This window comes from Quercus robur, chromosome 2, assembly GCF_932294415.1.
Source record: "Quercus robur chromosome 2, dhQueRobu3.1, whole genome shotgun sequence".
Taxonomy (NCBI): domain Eukaryota; kingdom Viridiplantae; phylum Streptophyta; class Magnoliopsida; order Fagales; family Fagaceae; genus Quercus; species Quercus robur.
In genome coordinates this window covers 74,508,356-74,535,063 of record NC_065535.1, presented here as the reverse complement: position 1 = coordinate 74,535,063, position 26,708 = coordinate 74,508,356, and the positions used below count along the sequence as shown (strand labels likewise).

The 26,708-nt window shown below is 33.6% G+C and overlaps 3 protein-coding genes across 4 annotated transcripts; 2 read left to right on the top strand and 1 right to left on the bottom strand.

Moving 5' to 3' along the window:
- Positions 1-1,323: 1,323 nt before the first annotated feature.
- Positions 1,324-6,336, top strand: LOC126715001 (uncharacterized). Its single transcript, XM_050415425.1, has 6 exons — positions 1,324-1,628; positions 2,815-2,850; positions 4,401-4,602; positions 5,582-5,660; positions 5,748-5,865; positions 6,035-6,336. Exons 1-6 carry the CDS (start codon positions 1,456-1,458, stop codon positions 6,057-6,059), a joined length of 633 nt encoding a protein of 210 aa, XP_050271382.1. The 5' UTR covers positions 1,324-1,455; the 3' UTR covers positions 6,060-6,336.
- A 1,385-nt stretch (positions 6,337-7,721) lies between these two features.
- LOC126715002 (dihydroneopterin aldolase 2-like) lies at positions 7,722-10,253 on the bottom strand. 2 transcript variants are annotated; one of them, XM_050415426.1, is made up of 3 exons: positions 10,090-10,253; positions 8,475-8,679; positions 7,722-8,077 (listed from the first exon to the last, which is right to left on the bottom strand). In XM_050415426.1, exons 2-3 carry the CDS (start codon positions 8,669-8,671, stop codon positions 7,873-7,875), a joined length of 402 nt encoding a protein of 133 aa, XP_050271383.1. In that variant the 5' UTR covers positions 8,672-8,679; positions 10,090-10,253; the 3' UTR covers positions 7,722-7,872. The 2 variants fall into 2 exon arrangements, with proteins under 2 accessions (XP_050271383.1, XP_050271384.1); XM_050415427.1 differs by having other exon boundaries at positions 8,475-8,707; positions 10,090-10,181.
- A 108-nt stretch (positions 10,254-10,361) lies between these two features.
- Positions 10,362-13,215, top strand: LOC126715000 (uncharacterized). The gene is made up of 2 exons (XM_050415424.1): positions 10,362-11,789; positions 12,885-13,215. Exon 1 carries the CDS (start codon positions 10,395-10,397, stop codon positions 11,784-11,786), a length of 1,392 nt encoding a protein of 463 aa, XP_050271381.1. The 5' UTR covers positions 10,362-10,394; the 3' UTR covers positions 11,787-11,789; positions 12,885-13,215.
- The last annotated feature ends 13,493 nt before the right edge of the window (positions 13,216-26,708 follow it).

Here is a 26,708-nt window from a genome sequence, read left to right as displayed (position 1 = left end):
AAATACTTATAAACTTTTAAACTGATAATGAATATAAGTCGTCTCACATTAACAATATAATAAATGAATTACTAAAATTTTGTTTTATATATAAAAATTGGCACATCAGTTTGTAAGGATTACATAGTAAAATTTATCAATATTATAATATCAATTTAATAATAATAATAATAATAATTGAAAAGTAGATGATATATAAAATGCAATCTAGTATTTTTTTTTATTATAAAATATTATACCGGTTTGTTTTGATGGGAACTTTATGTGAAGATAGTTTTTTTTTTTTTTTCTTTTTTACATTTTTCTGTATTTGGTAATATTAGCAAAAAATGGTTCAGATGAAAACCATCTTTTGATTTCTTTTATTTAGCTCGGTGTGAGATGGAGTCGTTTTTTACTAAAATTTCTTGGAAAAACAACTATATCTTAAGTCAAGCTAAATAAGGGAAGTCAAATAATAGTTTTCCAACTTATTTTAAAGTTTCTACCAAATATAGGCCGAAGACTTTGTAGCTAAATTGACACTTCCCCATGTACAAAATACTTGAGGGTCTAGGTGGGAAAGAGTTCGAGCTGTATTTCATAAGATGTTAACATCAAAATAAACTATTGATTTCTACTAAAGTTAGTGAAAAATAACTCTATCTCACACCAACCTAAATAAGGGAAGTTAAAAGCTATTTTTTTCAATTCATTTTAAGGTTATCAACTATAGGAAAATAAGATAATTTTTTTTAAAAAAAATGATTTTTGAAAAATAATTCATTTTCTAAAAAAATGTTAATGTTGAAATAAACAAAATGCTTATATATGTTGTTTGTATCTCCCCTCCCCGCTATCCACTTAAAATAAAATAAAATAAAAATTTTTGGCCAAGTATGTAGATCAACTTTACATTTTTCTTTCTTTTAAATATATATATATATATATATTTATTTTGTTTTGTCTTTCCAATCATAAACCAAGTTAAAGGACTTTTTGATTTAAATTAAGGGTCATGTTAACAGATGCGCTTAGAGCAATTTTTAATAAATCATAATAAAAAAGTTTTGACATAATTTTTATGAAAAATATAAAAAACTATTAAGAATATTTATTATTTTATATTTTTTCATAGTTTCTGACCCAACATCTTAAAAGAATTGTTTAACATTTCCTTAAAAAAAAAAAAAAAAAAAAAAAAAAAAAAAAAGACAAAACAAAACAAAAAAACAAAACAACGACAACAACAACTATACAAAATCTTATCCACGTGCATATCCTGGCTGGATAGTAGAGGATAAATCCTTTTTATCTTTTTTTTGGAACAGCCAACACGACACTATTGATATGCCTCAAACTTTGGGGCTATAAATACTTTGAATATTTTGTTCAGTTCTTCGTCTTCTTCTTCTTGAGTCTTGACCCTTTTACTGTGTCTGACAGACTTTGGAGAGCACAGAATATAGCAACATCATGGGCATCAAAGTCCTTCTTTCTTGTTTCTATGTTTTATATTTGTTCTTGTTTTTTGTGGGTTTTCCAGGTTCCATAGAGGGACGGTTGCTCCTAACCAAGAAACCTGACCCAAAAAATGCTGCTGCCACTGCTCGTTGGTTGGTCTCTCAGAATTCTTGGGGGGTCTTAAAGTATTCTCTCTCTCTCGCTCTCTCTCTACTTGTTTATCTAGCTTATTATTTCTTGTAAAGGCTCCAATTTTTTTTTTTTTTTTTTTTTTTTTTTTTTTTTATTATAGACTAATTGGGTTTTGGGTCTGTTTTTATGTTTCTGTTGACTATGATTAAAAAACAAACCCATTAGCTTGGTTTCTTTAGGAGTTGTGTTTTTTAGCTATGTGATTGGCAACCCCACTTGGTTGTGGTGAAATTTAATTGGGTTTTTTTTTGTTGTTGTTATCTTATTGAAAAATCAATTTATGCTGATTATCAATTGAAATGTGTGAGTTGATTGAAGTCGAGGGAACGAAAAATGATAGAAAGGCCCGAAATAACATAAATAGAAGTAGTAAAAATTGACATGTCAATTAAGGAGGTAACAGAGAGTATATCTTCGGATCGAATAGAATTGTAGAAAAAAATACATGTGGCCTACAGCCTACTTGACTAGTGCGTTGAGGATCTACAGCAAACCCCTAAATTTTGGGATTAAGTTTTAGTTGTTAGTGTATCAATAGAAATGAGTCATGAGAACAAACAGTTTCTTTTGGTGATCGGTAAACTTGTCAATAACATTAATTAATTGTGCAGATCTCTGTTTAAATCCTTTGTGTCGTGGTTAACTATTTGTGTGTTATTTGTTTTTGTTGAAATGTTTTGTATGTTTAGTTTTTTTTCTTCTCTTCTTTCACTAATCTTGTACTTGTAGAGCATACAGGGTTCTCACCTCCCTGCTATTTTATGAGCTCAGTTGGTCATGTTGGAAGATATAGCATGCAAGCTTAATGTCACTGGGTGACGTAAATGCAATAGGAATTTCCAATCAAGTTGTTGGTTTGCTGGTTCATTACAGATTCATCTTTGATATATTGCTTATGCAAAAGTTATTGAGGAATATATTAAGATATTTTATGGACATTCTGATGTGAGATAAAGAAAGTGATTGTTAAGAAGTTCTCTATTGTTTAATTGTTGAATCAAAGAAGCCAACGTAAATATATCATATTTTTTCACCTTATGTTGTATTGAAACTAGTTGCTGCAAAACAATTCAGTTTCAAAGGTCCTAACAATTGACTTTGTAATATCATATGTGTATTTGGGTGATTGTTTTCCGTTGAAACAGAAGCTTATTTTTCATTTTCATTTTCATTTTGCAGTACCATCTCAAGTGACTTGGGAGGAGCTCCATTTGGGTAAGTTTTTCCTACTTCTACGTACTTGAGAATTATTTTTTAAAATTCAAGCAACTTAAAATTCAAGTGCTTTGTTTGGAGAATATTGTAGCATTGCCTGAAATGGGCTCCTTCTTTACTAAAGTTTTACTTCTCTACGAGATACACAGTGACTTTTAGATGTTTTTGTAGAGTTATAGCTGTAGGTAAACAAGGATGCTAGTCTTTGGGGTTCATATTCCTTAAAACTCATGTCTTCAAGTGCCAGTCACACTTTTGTGCTTGTGAAGATTATTGTATGTATGATATTCTGCCTCATACAGTATCTAAAAAATATACAGTAACTTGAAACTTCATTTCCTCAAGTACATATGTCAGGAGAGAGTGCAAAATGGGTGAAAAATTTTTGTCTCATAGTTGAGTTGAGTTAAGATGTAAGTGTGCATAATTTCATTTAAATTTTTTTGTCAAATGGTTATTAAGAATATTCGCAAAAAATCAAATCAACCATTTATGTGAGTCCCTTGCTATCAACCCTCATCTCTTTCAGGAATGTCATGAGGATTAAACATATTAAACTGTCCTGAATTTGCATTTTGGGGAAGCAAATTCATAAAAAATGTAACGTTCTGTATCACATGAAAAGGGATACTCTTCTAAGCTTATGGTGACCTGAATAATTTGTTCACCAACACTTTGGGCACAACATTTTGTTTCTGGGTGAATCTATAGCATTTGTTGAACCCATAGTGACTCTGGTTCTCTTCTTCTCTAGATTGAGGCTTAAATACCTTGAAGCTGAACCTTTTGCGATCCCTCATGATAACTATAGAACCTCAAACACTGTTTAATGGACAGTAAATAATAATTTTTATATAAGTGATAAAATTTTTATTAATAAAATTGATTACTTCATGCTCACAATTAAGAAATCCATATTCCCATTTCAGCTATAGCAGAAGTCTCTGTTCTCTGTATCTAATACCTCCGGATCATGAATCTAATTGCAACCAGAAATTTTCATAGCAGAAATAGTTATTAATTTGCTTTTTTCTTACAAAATATGTGTTTATTACAATACTGCTAAAATGGGCTTTCTAAGTATTGATTGTTCAAAGACATGTCTAATAGCATGTAGAGCCTCTTCACTATAAAGGTTTCATGTGAACTTCTTTTGAATTGAGTCCTATTTTGTTTCTTATTAGATTATGCAAATGATACCTGCAAACATAACTAATTTTTAGTCTAAAATATAGATATACGATTGAGTTTTCTTTGTTACTTTTGTCAAGAAAATCCTTTAAGATTTTTATTTTTTGCTCAAATTTTGGTCTTTTCTTTCCTTTTTAATAAAAGATTATGCATGCCATTAAAACTTCACATATCTCCGAGTGTGCATGTATGTGTATGTATGCACGTGTGTATAAATGAGAACATTTCTTGACTCTAAATGCTCTTCTGAATAAATTTAAAAATTTGTAATACTTATTTGTTATACCTTTCTTTGCAATAGGTTTGCCTCCACCTCATTTATCTAGAACTAGTTTCATAACTATCTAAATATGTTGCAGGAATGTGGTTTCCTTTAGTGATGGGTTGCCTAACAAAGGTAGTGGCATCCCATACTTTTACTTGACAGCTCTTGATCCAACTGCGAGAGATGCATTGAAAGATGACAGGGCTTCATTCACAATCAGTGAATACCCTATTGGAACTTGTGGCAAGATAGACCCTGAGAATCCCACTTGTGCAAAAATTACACTTACTGGCAAGGTCTGTTGCAAAATTAAAATTTTTCTAATACTAATTTGGTTTATGTTTAGCCACATTAACTGTAGCTCTATTGATTGTTGCTGTAATTTCCAGTTTGCACTTATCTTATTATTATTATTATTATTTTTTTTTTTTTCCTTTTTTGTTATGGGTCCTTTAATTTTGCTATATGTGAGTAGACAAGTTTTACCAATTGCACCTGGTAATTAAAAAATCAAATTCTAACTGATAGGAAATTATGATTTTAATCATTTAAGTATCATTTTAATGCTCCCTGACACGTGTTGGATATATGCCACAGTCTAAGAGTCCATTAGAAATAGTGGTGTTATCTGCCATGCCCTAATCCCTTCACTTCAGGGCGAGTTACTTGTAACCAACACGAACACGAACACCAACAAATAATTATTGTCTTCATATGGTGGAAACAACACTAGGTAATGGTCTCCTTTTACTTCCTCTCCCCCACTCGCGCCCCCCCCCCCCCCCCCAAAAAAACCATCTTTCTTAATATGAATGAACAGAATTCTATTCAACAAATCAGAAACAACAAAGACAATCATTACAGAACACCTAGTGACAAAACAAAGACTTAAGCAGGAAGCTGCACACTACCATACAAGCATAACAGCACATCTAACAACTATCAGAAGCAGAGAAAGGACTTTTCCAAAGGCTACATAACATCCTGTTTTGGTATAGAGTTTGTTAGGCAGTCTATATCTAACATCCTGCATATAGCTTGAACTATATGAACTTCAAATCGAATCTTTCTGTTATGAATTCTGGTATTACGATCTATCCAAATGTGCTAAATGACAGTTGCCCAAGCTATCTTACCAATGAGGTTCTGCAGCCCTTTTCCCTTTAAGCTCCTTCGCTGCCCTATAAAGTTCTTGATCTCACCTTCAAATTAGAAAGTTGGGCAACTTTTAATTTTGAATAGCTTGGATTACATTTTCCCTCCATTATGTTTCAGTTGAAGTTGGTGGATAAAAACTCCAAAGAAGCAGAATTTGCTAAAAGTGCCTTGTTCTCAAAGCATGCAGAGATGAAAGGTATTTACAAGAATTGATGCATTAGCAACACTTCTGCTTTCATCCACTTTTTCTGACCTTTATTTTTATGCCTTGGATGGTTGACAGACTGGCCTGAGGATCACAGCTTCCAGTTCTTCAAGTTAGAAATTGAGAATATATTCTTGATTGATTGGTTTGGTGGTCCAAAACCTCTCACATTGGATCAGTACCTGCATGCTAGCTTGTGAGTCTTAGAGCAATGATATCATGTTTGCAATAGCAAATCATATAGAAAAAATACTGAAAAATAGTTATAATTTCTGTACCTTCGTATAATCCATCAGAATCAATAGAACTTTATTTGATGTTTACTGATGTTTCTTTTCCCAAATATGGGTCTCTGCCATTGACAGGAACTGGTTTGCTTCAAATTCGTAAATGCTCATCGAATTGCCAATTTCTCATGTGTTTTTACATTGGATGTCAATGTGAAGTGTTTATAATTAATTTGTTGCAAAGAAGATGGACAGTTGTGATTACTGTATATATATTGTTATAGTTTTACCATCTTATTGTCTGTTGGGAGTAATCAAAGACGATAAATTGTTGGTACAAGCTTTGTATTTACATGTACCCTTATTGTTTATTCCATACTAGTCTGAAGATGTATATTTATACACCCTTAAAATCAACATACGGATTGATTCACAACTTACATTTGTGCTCAACATGTCCAATGCATCTAAGTGGCATGTCACTGATTCAGTAAGTTGGTATTTTTGGTTGTCTTGGCCAACTGCCTCAACAAAAATGAATGTAAGTTCCTTTGCCACATGCATCTCTTTTTACTTCCAATTTATATTTCTCTCAGGCAATCAGAATTATTGTATGGTTCCTTTCAAGTGAATGATATTGATAACTCTCCATACTAGCAGTGTCATCAGTATGCATATGTTTTTGCGTATCAAATTAATAGTTCGTACAATTAGAAGGTGATCATGACAAATAGAGTTTAGTGGTACTTAACACACTGGGAAAACAAAAGGCAAAAAAAAAAAAAAAAAACAATGTTAGCCGAAGTTCACACCAGGTGCAAGCTACTCAAAATTAAATGGTCATTGCGTGGTTCACCATCTACATGGGAATTTTAAGACCATAGAATTTTTTAAAATGCAATGTATCTCATATTTAGCTAAAAATTAGAGTATTGGACTTATCAAAATACTAATAAATAAATAAAAATTAGAGAGAACTGAGCGATTGAAGAGATGAACTCATGCACTTTCAACTGCCTCTCAAGTGCGTTCACGAGCATGTGTTGGCCATGGTGGAAGCACAAACGACATGGTCACACACAAGTGCTCCAGAGTCCAGCCTCCCAATACAAACGTTGCAGGATTCAAATTATTTCTCATAGTCAAACAAATTATATCCAAATCAAATGGGTGGAATGCTATTAGCATGAAATGCCAGTTACATGACAAATTTCTTGCTGAACGAATGTCACTCCATTTACCCTTGTTTTGAATCCACATCACTTATATCAGCATCTTTCAGTTCCCACACCTTCAAACTAGGATTTTTCCAAGGTGGAGATGTCCTAAAATATCATAAACGCCCTACACTTGCACCATTCAACCTATGTAACAACTAACAAGTCCTTCAAACTCATCGTCCCAGTCCATGTCACCCCATCCTCAGATAAACACATACCCTCATAAATCTTCAAGGGTTTTTCCATAAGAATCACACACCACAACAAACCCCAAGTGCATAAACAATAGGGATAACCACAGTGCACTTTATACATCTTCCATTGACCAGTTTCAGAAGAGGAAACCCTCAGCTTGAGCATCATATGATATCATGATGCTGCAGAACTCTCACCACCTTGTAACGCACAACTCCAACACCTCTTTCTACTCGGGCTCCTTGCCCCCAATATTTCATGGGAAAAATGATAAACATGTAAACCCTCGACCAACTCTGAAACACAAAACCAAGCCATTGTATTCTATAAACAAGCATTTATGGCAGTATCAGCAAGGAAGATGAGACTGACTATTTGCAATTTTCAGGAGGAAAGGTGAGGATGGATGGTAAACTCTAATTTCTTAGTATCTTGATTGTTTAAATTGGTGAAATGCAGATCAGTCAAAGAACCATTATAGATGTATAGCAACCAATGTATTTGCTTAAAAAACATAGCCGTTCAGCTGGGTGAAAAAAGAAAAAAGTACAAATAATAAGTTCAGTTTGATGCATCTACACTTCTGTATCTGAGAATCTCAACGCCCAAGTAGTCAACAGAACCAGGAACTGCAACATGAGGCTTTCCGACTACTACACGAACAGCAGATATCTGGGGGTGCTTTGTGAAAGTGGTAGATGCAATGAGTTGAGCCACTGACTCTAGAAGATTGTGTGCAGGCCCTTCCACAACTTCTTTAACTATTCTGCATTTCATTTCACCGATTCAAACCATCAAATTTGATCATTTACAAACAGAACATACATAACACTCAGGAAAAAATAAATAAATAAAGGGAGCATACATAACATATGGATAGCTCTTAGAATGAAAAGATTCATCGAAAAGATTCATCAAAAAACACAATTATTATCATTGGTATTAAAATGCCTACATTATGTAGGTTTGCATTATTAGATGTCTATTAATCATATACGGCCTCAAGTTATGCCATAAACTTTCGCGTTTACTGGGAATCATTAAGAAGACGGTTTAAGAATCCATGAAAACTAAGATGAACTTTTGCCCATCAAAGCAAACATTCAAAATGTGAGAACGCATATGACATATCACATTTCAAGGTATTATAAATTTTAGCTTACCGGTAAATATCAGTATAACTAACAGTATCTGACAAGCAATCAGATTTACCAGCTGGCTGAAGGTCCAACCAGGCATCAACATCCACCAAGAATTTCTGACCCAGCTTCCTTTCTTCTGGCTTCACCCCATGATATCCATGGAACTTCAAACCCCTTAATATGAGTTTGTCTCCCTTCACTATTGCAACATTCTCCATCGATACTCCTTATTGTCATTATTTATTAGCCATACACTTGAAAGGGTGGAATGATAATATTAAGTATCAAACTAAAGATGTATGGTTCACGAGGACTATATAGATTAGGTGCAAAAAGAACAGTGTATGATTTCCTGTGACAAGTAATAACAATGAATTTGTACAAATTATATATAATAACACCAGCATTTATGATAAGAATCAAATTCCTCATTCTTATGATGAAATTTGACCTTTTGACATCACAGTTCATAGAGGTATTGATTTTCCCAATCTGTTCCAGTTGATGTGTCTCACGGACAGGGTAATATTCAATCTTTAATTACATACTATACTATAAAGACTCAAAAAATCAACAGTACCACAAGTTAATCCTGCATCATGGTATGCCTTCCATAGAATAGAAGTCACAATTCAGCCTACCCCCAATACAAAATCAATTAATGTTCAAAATTTCAACAAAAAAAAAAAAAATATATATATATATATATATGTATATATATAATATATATTCCATCAAGTACACTGGTTTGCTTCTGGCCAAACCTGAATTAAACCATTCACTTAGTTCACAGGCAAGACAAGGGGACCTACAAAGACCAGACTAATTTTAGCAATAAAAGTTTCATTCCACCACGGCCAGAAAGGAAGGGACCAGCATAAACAAGCGCATACCTATTTGGTTCAATTGAAGATGCATAATTGAGGTTAGTGTTGTAAATGAAAACCACCATAGAACAACAAAGATAAATGGCCTTAAGTGCAAAGATTCATGTTTTTACCAATGACAGCAACAAGCTACCAATCCCTGGTGATTATTCTTACCTTTCCATCTACAGCATAAAGACCATTCAAACTCTCACAACCAAAGAAAACAGAAACACCACTAATACCATGATTCTGTCAACAACAATCAGTTGCAAAGTAACTTTTCATAAATAATTTGAAAATCCAAAACAGAAACCAATGCATATTGGAGCAAACAATGTTGCCACAACCAAGGAACATATAGTACTTTTAGATCACACTAAAACGCAACACTCAATAACAAAATGTTCTAACAATCCATAACCCCCAATGTTTGAAAAACTCACATTATGAATTAAAAAAACCCTTTGTTCTCCACAACCATTTCTCCAAAAGCAGGCGCATCAAACTAAATATGAACCATAAACCAATCTTTTCTGACACCCATTTGAGCCAAAAAGTAAACCCATGAATAACTCACAGAAGCTAATATGTTAGTAAAAGCAGTAAACATTTTTGAAAAAACCCATCAATGATTCACAAGAGTACACTCGCTATCACCACTAGAACAAGCAAAAATTACAACTTTGTAACTGAGATTTGCATCAGATGTGACAGAGGCGATTCAATCAAATTCAAAAAGAAAGAAACCATTAAATTATGCAACTTACCACTACTGAATGTTTCCAAAGATTGTAAATTTTCTCCCGGAAGAAAATACTATGCAATCTTGCAGTACTGAAAAAGTGAGCCACAGACCAAATGATCAAAGAGAGACCATTTGTTTTGTCGAAAACAATTTGGGCGGGTCACCCGGCCCAAATAGTCTGGGCCAGTAAGCTCTATTGTCACAAGTCACGAGTAGAGGGCTGGGCCCTCTTCTGTGTGTATCTTATTTGGGTTTAATTTCTTATGTACAAGTGTAATCGTACTTATTGTATTTTTTTATATGAATTGTTAGGGTTTGGCCATTGCTATGGCGGTGGATTTGTCCGGACCTGGACTGCCATCAGAGAAAGTAGATGGTAGCAAGTCTCTGTACGCGTGTGTCTCTGTTTGCAAAGGCTACCCTTCTTATATTATCTATTCTATCAAATTGAGCCAACTTCTACCATCTGAATACATATCCAAATCCAAAGGCTGCGGCAGCTCCAGCGACAGTGACAGTGTCACCCTTTGCAGCTTACCACCCACTTCAACATTAACCCCAATTTCATACCCAACCATCTCCGGTTCTAATTCTAGTTCCAGTTCCAAGGAACAAGAAGGATGCAATTCATATTCAGAATTAAAATGGAATAAATTCGCAACTCTTGGGGGTAATGGTCTCCCCGACGCTATGAATTGCTGTGTTATGGGCTCCAAAATTATTCTCGCCGGTGGCTTATTAATCTTTCCTGACATGAGTTCTGAATATAGCACTTGGATTTTCACCTTGGAAACCAACCCAGCTCTGGATCCCAAGCCTGAATTCCAGAACATAAACAAGAAGAAGAAGAAGAACAGGAAAAACAATTTTTCTGTGAAACCTCTAAGCGCTGGCAAATCTGACCCCCTATTGGTGGAAATTGAGGGCAGGCTCTATGCCCTCGCTGGCATTCCCCTTGAGCCCTTTGAGGAGTTGCCCAGCCCTGCTTTTGAGGTATTTGACCCATCCACCCAACAGTGGTCACCTCTCCCTCCCCCTCCATTTTTCAACCGTAATCAAACTTGCTGTTTTGCCCCATGGCACGACGATGCTCGTGCTTGCTTCGATTATGTAGTGATGGACTCTAGGATCTCTGTTTGTGGTACTTTTAGTGTGGGATACACCTTCGACATACCCACCAAAAAATGGTTTCACTGTTTATACTTTGGTATGAGTCCGAGTCCATTTCCATTTGCGGGCATGGGTCTAATGATAAAATTAAGTGGCCGTGGACATAAGGCCATCATTGGCCATGATCAACTCGACAACTGCTTGCGTGCCTACTTCCTGCATTGTACTTATGGTCATTGTCAATCTGTTCCTATACCTGTTGACATCCCTCCTGAATTTTCCTATTGCCGTCCTAATTTTGTTCATCTAGGGGACGGGATTATCTGTGTTGTTATGGCTATTGTTGTGGCTGAGTTTGAGGAGTTGCGTATCTTTGTTGCCACTTTTCAAGTTTCAAGAGTTAATCGACGGAGTATTTATCTTGACTTGTGGGAAAAGTGGGTTACATATGATCTCGACGGCCATGATGACGCCGATGTAGATGACACTATAGCAAATCGTTGCAAATTCATTCGCTTCAAAATCCTCAATACTCATCTCTCTGTATACAAGTCAAAGCCATCCAAATACAAAATTGTCTCTGACTGCATCGGCGCCTATCTCCTGTAACTTGTAAGCCTACTTAACATTCATCCCCTCTTAATTATTCATATGCTTTATTTCGTGCTCCTTTTATATGTTGGATTTTGGAATCCTTCTCTGTCATGGTATGATTTTCGCTCTCCTGTTGATTGTATGCTTATGCTTAATACCTCTTCTGTGCCACTTGCTTCTCTTATGGTTTTATCCTTTAGTTGTCCCTTGCTTTTTAAAATGTGCATCGGTTTTGTGACCTTGACTTTGCACACTTTAAGCAAGGTAATATTACTGGTAATGACTAGTGAGCAATCTTGTGTCTGCGTGTGCTTGTAGTCGGCATACTTCTGATAACATAGGGGGAAAAGAGCAAGAATACTATTTATTAAAACAAATAATTTGCTGGAAAATCTGGATTGTGGTTGTTTATAAGTGGTGGATAGAGAAAATATGTTGGTCATATTATTATTCAAATGTTTCAATCTTGGCTTTCTTTTTTGGTGGGGGGTTTTTATTAATTTTTGTCTTTTCATTTCAGATTTATTTATTTTTTATTTTTTAAAAGGAGTTCTTATTGAAGTTTGTCTTGACTTACACCAAACCTTGGATGGGGGAGGTTAACTATCCAGTATCCATTCCAATCACATTAATTAGTATCTTGAACTGATTCTCACTTGGTTCTGCTGTCCTATTCCTGAAACAATATATGGTTAACTGATGAGAGGTCAGTTTTGTGACCCTTGAAGCATGATAATGTTATTGGTATGGATTGTGAATTTGTGATTGTGTTGATGTTGAGGTATTGGAAAATTATGCATGTGTCCTTGTGTGGTGATTTGAGAGTTAAAATTCCTTAATTTGTGAGGCAGTCTCGTACACTTCTTGCTTTGTGTATGGTGCAACCCCACCTATCATTAGCATATCAGTGTGCAAGCTTGCTTGATGTGCTGAGGCAAGTACATTTGCGTTCATTCACACTTTCATGCACTCAACCTCCCTCCCTCCCTCCCATTTTTCATAATTGGATTTGGAGTTGGTCTTTATGTTGTAATTGTACATAGTTGCGCTATATAAATGTGCTTAGGTTGGTTAGCATTTTGTTCCAATTCTTATGTTCTTTTTAATTGCCAGGAAATCGAGGCATCAAACTAGGCACCGAAAGACTGCTCGAGGCTTATTGAGGAGTTACATTGTTGAGCGTGAGAAAAGCCCCTAACATTGGGGTCACAATTATGCTGGGAACCTGATTACCTACAGTTAGGTCCGGATGCAAAAAGTATAGGTCATTGGTTAGGTCCAAGCCATAGTTACTTCTCGTCCTATATAAAATTCTATATATTTTGAAAATTGGAAATTGAAAATCTAATTGAAAGGTTGTATGGTTTTTATGTTCTTAACACACATGTTATGTCAATCGGATTTTATTTATTATTTGATCTATAAACTTATTTTTTATACATAATTTTAGATTACAAAAATTTGAAATTTAAATATTTGATTGATGATATCGCTATTGATTATTTATATTCTTGAAATTTTGCAAACATGATAGATATAAAAAGAAAATGTAATCTAATATTAGATTTTTCAAAATTCAAATCAAATAAAAAGATGTTAATAGTGTGTTTGGAATTTGTTTATTTGCTTAAGCTTATTTGAGTTTTTTTGTTCTTTTTTGTACTATTTATGAGTTTTATTGCACCTTTTAGAATTATTCATGAGTCTCATTATACTATTCAGCTAACTTTTTTTTCCTACACTTTTAGCATAAAATTTTCAATTTTATCTAAATAAGTTGTTCTCAAACTTAGTTGTAGACTAAGGCTACAACTAAGTTTGTTGCCAAATTTTATCTTTATTTAAAATGCAATTTTTAATAGCTTTTACTAGAGGCTCTTAGCTTCTTCAAGACTTCAACAATTACTATGACTATTCTCTTTTCAAAAATTGGCGAGATTATAAAAACTGCAATTTCACGTTTTCTTATTTTTAATTTTACCGTACTTACCTTTAGACGGTTGTTGCAATTATCTAGCTATTTATCTTTCTTTTTTTCTTTTTGAGGAAATATGTTACTTATAAAATGATACTCCAATTTGGGATTGAATTTTCAGCTGTCCTAAAATACCCTCGTGTATAACTTTTGTTTGCTTAAAACCTGTAACCTGTAATTAATGAGGATAAACGAGTAAAATGACAAATTTTTAAAATCCAAATCTTTTTTTTTTCACTTCTATAAAAACTAAAATAAAATAAAATAATAAAAAATAAAAAATAAAAAAAACGAAAGTTTAAGATAGAACTACCACTCTTACCATCACCGGCTATTTCTCTTCAAATTTTTTTTTTAATGATATTTCTCCTCACTTTGACTTGGATTTGGATTCAAGATGCCTGGAAAAAATGGCGATATTGTCTCCTTATTTTTTAGTACTACTTTTTTTTTTTTAGGTGAAAAATGCAAAACTTTACTTTATAAGTTTGTATTTTGCCATTTCAGTTTTTATAAGTTTCAATCCTCCTCAATTCAGTCGTCTGTTACTCTATTAACATTTCATCCATATCTGCCATTAACCTCGTCACAATGAAGTTTTAGCCATAATTTAATATTCGGTAAACTACATATTTGATCCCCTATCCTTTATACTATATTTCAGTTTGATCTCTAACATTTTGATTGTATCAATTTAGTTCCTAACCTTTCAATGTCGTGTTAACTTAGTTTTTACTGTTATCTCTTGGATGAAAATTGCAGATGTGACAAATTGATAAAATAAAAATAATTAGTTTATTGCCACATCAACGATACCTAATTTTTTTATTTTTGTCCATTTTTCACATCAGCAGTTTCCATCTAAGAGATAACGGTATGAACCAAATTGATACAATGGAAAGGTTAATGATCAAATTGAAATATGTTGTAAAGGACAGAGATCAAATATGTAGTTCACCCTTTTAATATTAAATTTTTAATTTTTAATTTCTTCTCAAAAAATTTTAATTAAATTATTTATTCTTAAATTTAAAAAATGTTAATTAAAAAAACCCCCCAAAAATTACACCCAAAAAACCCAAAAATCAAATACAGAAGAAATCAAACCTAGAAAACCCAAAGTTTAATGAACTTACCCAAAGGTGTATTGGCCGGAGCCAAGTGCATCTCAAAGAAATAAATAATTAAATGAATATTAAATATTAAATTATGGTCAAAATGAGGTCGTTTTGGGCAAGTTAATGGCAGATATAGACAAAATGTTAAAAGATTATTGAAACTTAAAGGATTGAAATGATAAAATGTAAACTTAGAAGACTAAAATGAAAAGTAGTGAAATGACCAATTACAATTTTTTTTAATAGTTGTATTTACGAAATTTAAAATTATACCATTTTTATCCTTATCCTATAAAATAAGGCATTTCCACATAGGCCTATACACAATGTGGTGCAGTTGATTTTTTTTTTTTTTTTTTGGGGGGAGGGAGTTCACCATACCTATAGGGTGTGGTTTCCCCTTATGTCTGATCATACGTACCTCACTTGTAAAAAGTTAATAACCGGTCTACACAAGGTGCCATGCACCGTATCAATTTGATGCTATTAGTTTGGTTATGTGGGCTAAGCTTTTAAAAAATATATATTCCATAAAAATCACAATAGTAGGTGATGATGGATGTCCTGAAATCCTGTGTCACAGAAAGCACTGGTTTGGGGCCTACGAAGGACCCTTCGATACTTAAGTTAGCTTATTCTCTTTTGGAAAATCTATAATTTGTATGGAAATTGTGTGATCGTGTCTTACTACCTGTCTTTCTTGGCTTTATATAGCCTCATGTTGAGTTAATACTTAGTGCACCGTTATACTGCAGCTATAGTAATTAATGCTCAATGATGGCAAATTACTTCCAACGTTTTCTGTTCATAACCGACCCTTAATTCCATATTATTGGACGGGGGTAACAATTTCGTGCTATTCATTGCTTAATCATTAATTGTTGTCTGGAATTAATGCATTTACGTTCGTCCATACTCTTACTCATCACTGTTGTGGACAGTTTGTGAGTAACAGACGACCATTTACATGCTACTCATCAGTAGGATAATCGACAAATAAAATTATTTCATCACACTCTTTCTTCTCAGAGTTATATTACTTTAAGGATTTGTTTTTCCATCTACAAACCCAAAAATTAAAAGAAAAGGAAAAAGAAAAACCTAGTAATTTTTAATACACCGCTGTAATCGAGTTAGAAGAATGAAACTACAAATTTGGAATTGAAATCAATCAATATACATGAATCCAAGAGAGAGTTAAATACACCTAAATCGTCCTTGTTGCAAGAAGAATTTATAGATTTATCTCTCTACAATAATAATAAAAGTGATATATATCAAGAAAAGATTAGTATAAGGATAAGTATTTCTTTTTTAATGAAGTAGTAACTGCATGTGGCTAAGGCCTAGTATTTGAATTCAAATAGAACATAGACATTGAATTGGAATGGATTGAGAGGTGAATGATTATTTTTTGAAGGTGTATTTTTTTTTTTTTTTTTTTTTTTTTATATGTGGAAATTTTGAATGGGGTTAATGGGTTTTATGTTATGTAAATGTAAAATATAAGTGTATTTTTGAACCACATTAAAGTTCAGTTCAAGAAAGAGGATTTACAAGGAATCCTATGACATTATTGACCATATTCCTAAAATTTTCATATATACATACATACATATATATATATATAAAAGCAACCAGCTAGGCGCCTGCATTTTGTTAATCAGCCGGAGCTTTGCCCAATGTTGTGATTAATTCTTTCTGTTTAAGCTGGGATATAATAATGTAGGTATAGCAACGTCAAAGGTGATGCAATTGTTATTATGACTATCTTCTTGGTCTATGTGCGACTTCTCTCATGGTTGCTATCCTTTAGTTATCCCTTGCTTATCAGGATGTGCATTTGTTTTGTGACCTTGACTTTAACACTTGAAACAAGGTAATATTCCTGGTAGTGAGCATTCTCCTGTTGATGTTGATGTATTCGAAGATTATGCATGTCCTTGTGTAGTTGATTGAGACTTCAACTTCTTAATTTGTGAGGCTATTTAGCACTCGTCTTCCTTTGTTCATATTGTGAACTTACCAAATCATTTGTAAACTTGGTTGATGAACTGCTGCTAGTACATTTCAGTCTGTTCATCCTGTCATGCCCACAAATTTCTATTGAATTTTTTTTTTTTTTTTTTTTTTTTTTTTTTTTTTTTTTTTTTTGTGCGCGCGCGCGCATGAGTACGGATCCTGTCTATGTGAGGTGCCTTTCTGAGTCTGACAAATTTTGGAAATCTATGCATTTGTTCTGCTGGGGGGTTTAGGCTTAGGAAATATCAATCTGTCTATGTGTGCTTGTACGTGGGCTTAGTTCTGATCACATAGGTGAATGGAGCAAGAATATTATTTATTGAAAGGAACAAGTTGCTGGAAAATTTTGGATTGTGGTTTTTTATGAATTAAGGGTGGCTTGATGGGGTCGTTTGGTGGCTATTGCTAGAGTATGTGGGATCTTTAAAGTTTTTGATAGGTAAGAAGTGCTTGATTTTAGGTTGTAAAGAAAAAGTAAAAGTGAGACTTTTGTGAGGTTGCGGAGTATGATCAATATGAACACTACGAACACTACTATCTGAAGGAGGAGAAGAAAATAGAAAAGAAAGAGAAAGATGGGGACTACGACTCCTACTTTGACCAGTAAGCAAACTTATGTTTGAACTTGACCTATACTCACATATAAACGCCCTTAAAATATATGATGCTTATAAAATTAAACTTAGCCCAAGGCTGCAAATAGACTTCTTGCTTGGCTTTGCCTGAGACTAATTTTTCTAAACCTGAATCAATCCAATGGTTGTGCCATCACCTTACGTTTCCTTACAACCCAAAGCTATTTAGGTGGGGAACTTGGGACCAGGACTATGACACTGGTCTAGATGAATTGATTGGTGACTTCACATTGTATGCGACTGTTCTTACATTTATGAGTTTCTTGATTTCCTTATCTCTTTTGGCCGTTGGAGTCCACCGACCACATGTATTCATTCATTAAGGTAAGGTTTGATTTTGTATCATTTGAAAATGAAACTGTCTGCTACATATAGCTCAAAGGGGGCTTGCTCTTCTCATAGAAATGAGGAGGATGAGGTCGTGGGTTCAGAACCTACTTGGTGCATGTTCAAATTAGGGCACTTGCACTTCGTTAATCGACACAAGCTTTGCCCAATGTTGTGATTCATACAGTCTAAGTTAGGATATAATGGTTTGGTATAGCAATGTCAAAGGTGATGCAATTGTTTATTATTACTATCTCCTTGGTGCTCATGTTCTTGTTACTTCCACGTTAAATTTGATGATATAACCTTCTATTTTGCAGCATCCTCTCTCTTTCCTATCTATCTTCATCACCCTTTTTTTTTCTTTTTTCTTTTTTTGTGGACAGGGGGTTGCTGCTGTGTTTCTGTTGTTGTAACGACCCAAGGAAAAATACTAGCCACATTTGCGCTATACCTCAAAAGGACTAGTCACAATTGAAGCTCCTTATAGTTGTTAATAAAGCCCAGTAAATACCCATTGTGGGACTCATCACACACCCATACACATCACACAATCAATCAAATTAGGGCATCGCAATCTCCCCCACTTAAATCCCTAACGTCCACGTTAGGGCCCACTTTGTAGTGTAGTGTCTCTGAGCCCACACAGGGTTACTGAGCCGGCTCTAATACCATATGTAACGACCCAAGGAAAAGCACTAGCCACATCTACGCTATGCCTCAAAAGGATTAATCACAATTGAGACTCCTTGTAGTTGTTAATAAAGCCCAAATCTACCCAGTAAATACCGGATGTGGGACTCATCACACACCCACACACATTACATAATCAATTAAATTGGGATATCACAATCTCCCCCACTTAAATCCCTAACGTCTTCGTTAAGGCCCACTTTGTGGAGTAATGTCTCTGAGCCCACATGAGATTACCGAACTGGTTCTAATACCATATGTAACGACCTAAGGAAAAGCGCTAGCTGTGTGATGTGTGTGGATGTGTAATGAGTCCCACATCGGGTATTTACTAGGTAGATCTGAGCTTTATTAACAACTACAAGGAGCCTTAATTGTAACTAGTCCTTTTGAGGTATAGCACAGATGTGGCTAGTGTTTTTCCTTGAGTCGTTATATATGGTATCAGAACCAGGTTCGGTAATCCCGTGTGGGCTCAGAGACACTACCCCACAAAGTGGGCCCTAATGAGGACGTTAGGGATTTAAGTGAAGGAGATTATGATGCCCCAATTTAATTGATTGTGTGATGTGTGTGGGTGTGTGATGAGTCCCACATCGGGTATTTACTGAGTAGATCTATGCTTTATTAACAACTACAAGGAGTCTCAATTGTGACTAGTCCTTTTGAGGTATAGCGCAGATGTGGCTAGTGCTTTTTCTTGGGTTGTTACAGTTGTTCTAAGTGGAAATGACCAGTTTTGTCAAACATTAGGTGAATATGATATTGGGCAAACCGGCATTTAATATGATGTAGTTTATCTATGCTAATGTTTTGTTGGAAGAATATACACTCTGGATAATATTGCTTGCAAGGTGAAACTCACTTAAATATGACTTCGTTTTTAGAACAAAAATTTGCATTCTCTTTTGAAACAAGAATGCCAATTTTTGAAATGAATGACAAAGCGTATTGGTTAAAATGAAATTTTTTTTGTTTGTTTGAGTTTTAGATGCTTAGCTCTTTTTTATAAAAAGAAATATGTTTAACTTAAAGGGTAATTGTAGTAAACTCACTTATGATTTGGCCCAAAATCACTTTGCCTATCCGTAATTAAAAACAAAAAAAAATGTCATTTTAGTAAAGATAAACTTTGTTTGTCTCCCATACCTATGTTAAAAATGAGATAAGCTATCATGTATGCACAATGTCATCTAAGATAAGCTTCGTGTGTTTTGTTTTTTTGGGTTGGATCTGATTTTGATGGTGGTTGTGATAGCTATGGGTGGACAGGAGAGAGAAGGACGACATAGAGAGGATGATGAATTTGTGGTGTTTGATTTGGGTATGATTTTTCTGGATTTATGTTCTAGATTTATGGGTTATGTTCGATGATGGTTGTGGGTTTGATTTGGTTTTAGTTTTTGGTTGCAAATCACAAGCAATCAATGGGGATATTTGCCATCTAGCATAATTTTAGAGACTATTTCATTAGAAAGCATGATTTTGAAACTATTTAGGAAACTAGCATCTCGAGTTTGTAAGACTCAAGTTTGGTGATAAACTCGAGCCTTTGAGACTCAAGTTCTAGTGTTGGCATTCTAAAGAACCAGAAGAACTAGATTCGAAGAACTACCAGAAGAAGAAGAAGAAGAAGAAGAAGAAGATGATGAAGAAGAAGAAGAGAGGAAGAAGTAGAATGCAAATCTGAAAAAGAATAAAGGATACGGGAATAGAATAACAAAAGAAGAGGAATAGAGGAAGGAGGAGAATGCAGGAACTCAAGTCTGAGTTTCACATGGATTTTTTTCCATATCAAATTACCATCACTTGCAACTCAAGTTTTAGAGTCTCGAAAAGCTAGTTTGCTAAATAATTTTGCAAACATGACAATTATCTAAAATATTTCAAAAATAATGCTAAATGCAAAAAACAAAGTCGCAATCAATTCACACATTTGCTGAAGAGAGAAGACCATCATGATTGGCTTCGCCACCGCCGATTTGTACTACTTTCTATATTGCCATCATCCTCACCTAGACTCCACCAATTACCTCTAGGGAAACCCTAACGAACAAGGTTTTTAGCAACCTCTCTTGACTCTGTTTTCATTGTCCTTTGAAGTTGAGAAATGGATTTTGAAACGATAGTGTTTTGGTGGTATGGTGCTAAGGGATTTTATGAGAAATGGGAACTATTTTTTTGGAATTGGGGAAGGAAATGTGGTTTTGGTGAGTGAGGGAAGGTTGGAGTGGGAGTATGTTCTTCATATTCTAGGTGTTGAACATACAAATTTCTAGGTGTGTACAATCTGGGTGTTCAAAATTTGAATAGGTTTGATTTAGTTTTAGTTTTTGGTTACAAAATTGAATGATAGATGGGTTTGAATATATAGTTATAAAATCTGAATATTTGGTTGAATTTGTTTAATTTAGTTTTAGTTTTGGGATGAATTCTTTGTTCCTCATAAAAAAAAATTATATCAAAAACACTTTTTAATCTTGTTTTCTCTTGTTTTGTATGTATTATATTGTTTTGGGAGGAGAGAGAAATAAAAGGACAGCAAAGCAAATCCAGTTAGCATAGTTTATCCCAACACTGTGACTCTTTGTGGCTTGTGAATGCTTGAAGACAAAAGTGCCAAATATCTTTGTTTTTAGTGCAGCTATGTAGGGTGGATTTGGGCTCCGCTCTATTGTAAATGTGGATATGATTAGCTTGCAACCAATCTTCATAATGTTTACCAATGGATTAATTAAGATCAAAACTAAAAACAATTCGGCCTTTACTGGGCTGATCCTAAAGCACTGCTGAAGGATGGAGCGTGCAAAGTCAATCTATCTATTTACCCTTGATTTTAACAGGGGTAGATTATGGGAGACAAACGGAACTTACCTTAAGCGGGTAAAGTGGTATCTTTTAAGCCATGGATATTTGGTTGAATTTGTTTAATTTAGTTTTAGTTTTGGGATGAATTCTTTGTTCCTCATAAAAAAAAATTATATCAAAAACACTTTTTAATCTTGTTTTCTCTTGTTTTGTATGTATTATATTGTTTTGGGAGGAGAGAGAAATAAAAGGACAGCAAAGCAAATCCAGTTAGCATAGTTTATCCCAACACTGTGACTCTTTGTGGCTTGTGAATGCTTGAAGACAAAAGTGCCAAATATCTTTGTTTTTAGTGCAGCTATGTAGGGTGGATTTGGGCTCCGCTCTATTGTAAATGTGGATATGATTAGCTTGCAACCAATCTTCATAATGTTTACCAATGGATTAATTAAGATCAAAACTAAAAACAATTCGGCCTTTACTGGGCTGATCCTAAAGCACTGCTGAAGGATGGAGCGTGCAAAGTCAATCTATCTATTTACCCTTGATTTTAACAGGGGTAGATTATGGGAGACAAACGGAACTTACCTTAAGCGGGTAAAGTGGTATCTTTTAAGCCATGGATAGGCAAAGTGATTTTAGGCCAGTTCACAGGTGGGTTTACTGCAATTCCCTCTAAACTTAATTTATGCAAAAAAGAAGAAGTGTATTTTAGACATTTATTTAAAATCTCCACTTGTATGTACGGTATACCTATATTATCCAGTTCTTGAAATCCCTAAATTTCCAAATTGGCCACAATTGCTCACTGTGTCAAACACGCTTTGCCCTTGTCTTGCCAATGCCATCTCTTTCACATCAGAATATAGAATTTAGTATTTTTATTTTACAAATTACATCTTATTTGACAAATTGATTAGGTATTTTTATTTTTTGTTATTGTGTTTGTGTTAGATATTATCTATATATATATATATATATATAAAACCAAAGCCTCTGCTGGCACCACAATTTTCCACATTAGCATCATTTTTCAAAAAAAAAAACAAAAATTCTGATTTTTTTTTTCTCTAAAACCCGATAATACATAAAGTGATAAAACCCAATAATATACAAACCCGATTCTCTTCAAGCCGACTCCAAGTTTCTAAAAAACCTAAAAAAATACACGACCAACTCCAAGTTTTTGAAAAACCTACAAAAACACACGGTGAAACCTTCAACTACCTCCTTCCTTCTCTCTCACTCCAATCTCTATCTATCTCTATCTCCAATGAGACCCAAAAAACTTATAAATCAACCTATTGAAGAGTGAAAAAAAGTTTGCAGAGCTGTGATCCTTGAACAAAACATTCTTGGATGACAAAGCAGTCTTTTTATTCAATTGGTGATAAGAACACATATTTCTCTCATAAAAATTTATCTGCAGTTTCTGTCCGTGCTTTGTGCATAAAGTCTATGATCTGCTACTGGTATGGTATTTTCTGTCCATACTAATTTATATATCTTCTCTTGCCGCAACACAATGTTATCTTTACAACTTCTTTCTCTTCAAAATTTATGAGGGTTCTACTATATTCCAAAACATCTTAGATGAAGGTGGCTCATGCGTGGCCTGGAAAGTAGGGACACGTCTAATTCCATCATTCTATGGCTACACAATTTATTTATTTGATTTTAACCAAATTTTAGCAACGTGTTTCTCTAAAAAAAAAAAAAAAAAAAAAAAAAACACTGTATTTTACCACTATGCACCTTCTGTTATACATTTTTCTCTTATGAGTGTGTGGAAGAAGATTGCAATGACCGTTAAGGAGCTCTTTGAGATGGATTTGCTGGACTAACAATGGTGTTCATCGGTTGCAATAAGGTTATATCCTCATGCCCAATTCTTTTGTTGTATGTATTGAATATAAATTGGATTTTTTGGCTTAAGTGGGGAATGATCGATTCAATTTTACTTTGAATTAAATTACATATTTTCATTCATTTTTAAGTCATTATACCATCAATCAAAATAAATATATGTAATTTTTTTCGTTCTTTGCTTTCTTTTTTATTTTTTCATTTTTTTTTATATCTTTCATCCTAATATGTCAATAAGTTTTTAATTTCTAGATTACATTATTCTAATTTTTTTTAAGTTCCTCTATTTCATAATTTTTTTCGTTCTTTGCTTTCTTTCTTTCTTTTTTATTTTTTTATATCTTTCATCCTAATATGTCAATAAGTTTTTAATTTCTAGATTACATTATTCTAATTTTTTTTAAGTTCCTCTATTTCAGCACCTGTACATCAATCAAGTTCTATTTCTTGGCTATATCTGTTAGGTATTTGACAAAAGGCCTACAAGAGAACTGTTGTACATGTATTGGAATAATAGAATAAATGAATTGGCATAAACTATTTGATGATGGCCCATGGTCACTAAGCTGCATCTTGCTGTTCAATGTGTCATTAAGTCATGTATTTCTGTTTTATAACTTATATTCATGGGTGTATATTTTTGCTATATGAAAAATGGGGTGTGATGATGGGGTGAACTGACTTGATTGTATTTTTGAAGACTAGGTTTGATTACTGATGTGTGGATTTCTGTTACTTGATTGTTTGATTCTTTGCTGGTAGATGGGTGCTCTAATAAAAATATGTTGGATTGCTTTAATTGGAAATACATACCTATGCAAATATTTATGTGTGCTGTTTCAAGTCCACCTTTTATTATTTATAAGGCTTAACCCTGACAAACTTTAGTAGTTTTGGAAATCCTTTAACATTTTGGCAGTTATAAATAAATAGTTAAGTTCTTTCTCAATCTAACATTTTAATCTATTTAGATTTTTATCATTTTGGGTGTGTTATTGATGGTTGATATACAGGACGATTTGTTTAGTCTGTTATCTGCTCATCCTGTAACTCCCTTGATATCCCTACTCCAGGAGATATAAAACAACGCAAGAAAGCTTGGCGAGCTAAAACTTTTAGAATTACTTCCTTTCCAATTGAGTCTAAAATCTTAACAATTTATGCTAGGCTTGTTAATTCTGCTTCCAACAATCTCCCTCTATGTTCTTGATATTTGGTTCTTCATTTTGTGAATTTTAATTATTTTTATTTTGCTTCGTTCTTCTCTCTTCAAATATTACGATTATTTGCTGGTGATATTTCTGCATTATGGTGTTTTTAAAACAAGGCTGCTTTTGAATCAATCTGTATCTATGCTAATGGTGTATGTATTGAGAATTTTAATAATAATGGCATGGAAGATTTTGATAAAATCATGAATCTTAACTTTTGTTGAGGGCTGCAAAAGTAGGAAATGAAAATTCTAGAATTCTGCTTTTGTCTGCATAGTTTTGCAAGGCAGGTTGCTTATGATGGGGGAGCTTTAGTTGTAGAGCAGAGAGAAGAATGAAGCAATCCAAGAGAGACTCTTTGTGATACAGTGTAGAGTCAACAACAATATGCCTTCACCTGTTTTCTCATATTTAATATGACAACTTAAACAAGTCTTATGAAGAAGGTTATTTTTATTGATAAAATATAGTTAGTAAAGCTGCCCCCAGCAATTTAATAAGATTTTGTTGTTGATTTACAAAATTCTTTGAATATTATGATCATTTATTATTAGTGCATGTCATATATTTTACTTTTTGTTAGTGTTTCTTTAAAATGTGATATGTAATCTTTTGATTTGAAATTTTACCCTTTTTGTTGTGAAGGCAATAACCAGTGATAGAACATCATATTATTTTTCATCTACCCAAATTGTAAATCACAACAACAAAAAGTATGTAAGCTTCTGCCTAGAATGAACATCGTAAATTGCTTCAAATGAGCAATAATTTGCTTTGTTGGCAGATTAAGAAATACGTGACAAGGTCTCTATACACACACACACACACACACACCTACCTTGGTTGACCAGGTCAAATCCTAATGAAATTTTTATATTCCTTTTTGTGTGAGTTATTTCTTAAAATCCAAAGCGAAAAGGTCCACTTATATATACACAGACACACACCTACCTTGGTTGACCAGCTCAAATCCTAATGAAATTTGTATATTCCTTTTTGTGTGAGTTATTCCTTAAAATCCAAAGTGAAAATGTCCATTTAAGTTAAATTTCTCTCAACCCAACAAAAAATGCATTTAATTTGATTAAAAAAAATATTTAGCATTTCTAAGAACTTTCCGGTGCATTGCACGGGTTAGCGACTAGTTATTATTATTATCTAGACAAAACCAAACAAGTATAAAATAATTCCCTTGTATGGTATTCTTTCATTTATCAAACAATAATTTTAGTAATTTTTATTTTTTTGAGAGAGAGAGTTTCAACTTATGGTGTCCACTCCTAATAATAGCTCTTTATTATCAAACCAAGACACTAATCGGTTTTTGGTATAGGCAGAAATTGAATCATAGATCTCTTATTCAACCATCAGAAACTTTACCAATTGAACTAACTGGAACCCACTAATAATTTTAGTAAGTAAACATATTATTTAAACTCCAATTTTTAATAGCTTTTACAAGAGGCTCTACAACCTTTTCTAAATTTCCCAATTTCACTTTTTATTTTTATTTTTACCGAATTTACCCTTAGATTGTTAGTGCTATCATCTAACTATTTATCTATTTTACGTATAACATAATTCTCCAATTTGGGATTGAATTTTCAGCTCTCCTAAAATACCATCATGTATAATTTTTTTTTTTTTTTGCTTAAAAAACTGTAATTAATGAGGATAAACAAGTAAAATGAATAATTTTTAAAATCCTAATTTATTTATTTTTCATTTCTAAAATAAACAAAAACAAAAACAAACGTTTCCGATAAAACTACCACTCTCTCACCATCTCTCTCTCTCTCTTAATGATATTTCCCCTCTCTTGGATTTGGATTCTTTTTTAGGATAATTGGATTTGGATTCAAAATACGTGGAGTTTGGTCTCCTACCAAAATAGAAAGTGTCATTATTGTCTCCTAATTTTTTAGTACTATGTCCTTTTCTTTTTTATTAAAAGATTGAACAATTACAATTTTGTTTTTAATTATCGCAATTAAAAAAAATTAAGGCAAAAACATCATTTTGGTCCCTACATTTTGGGGTCAAGATCAATTTGATCCTTACATTTTTGGAGCAGTCAATTTGATCCCTACTATTTTCAAGTCACAATCAATTTAGTCCTTATTGTTAGATGACTAACAGAATTTGCATATGTGGCAAATGGAATGCACACATGGCACAAATTAAATTAAAATATAAATAGCCATCCTACGTGTCTTAAATGATCCTTCCACATTAGCCCTTCCACATCAGCTTCCACCACTACTAGTCTCGTGTGACCCTTA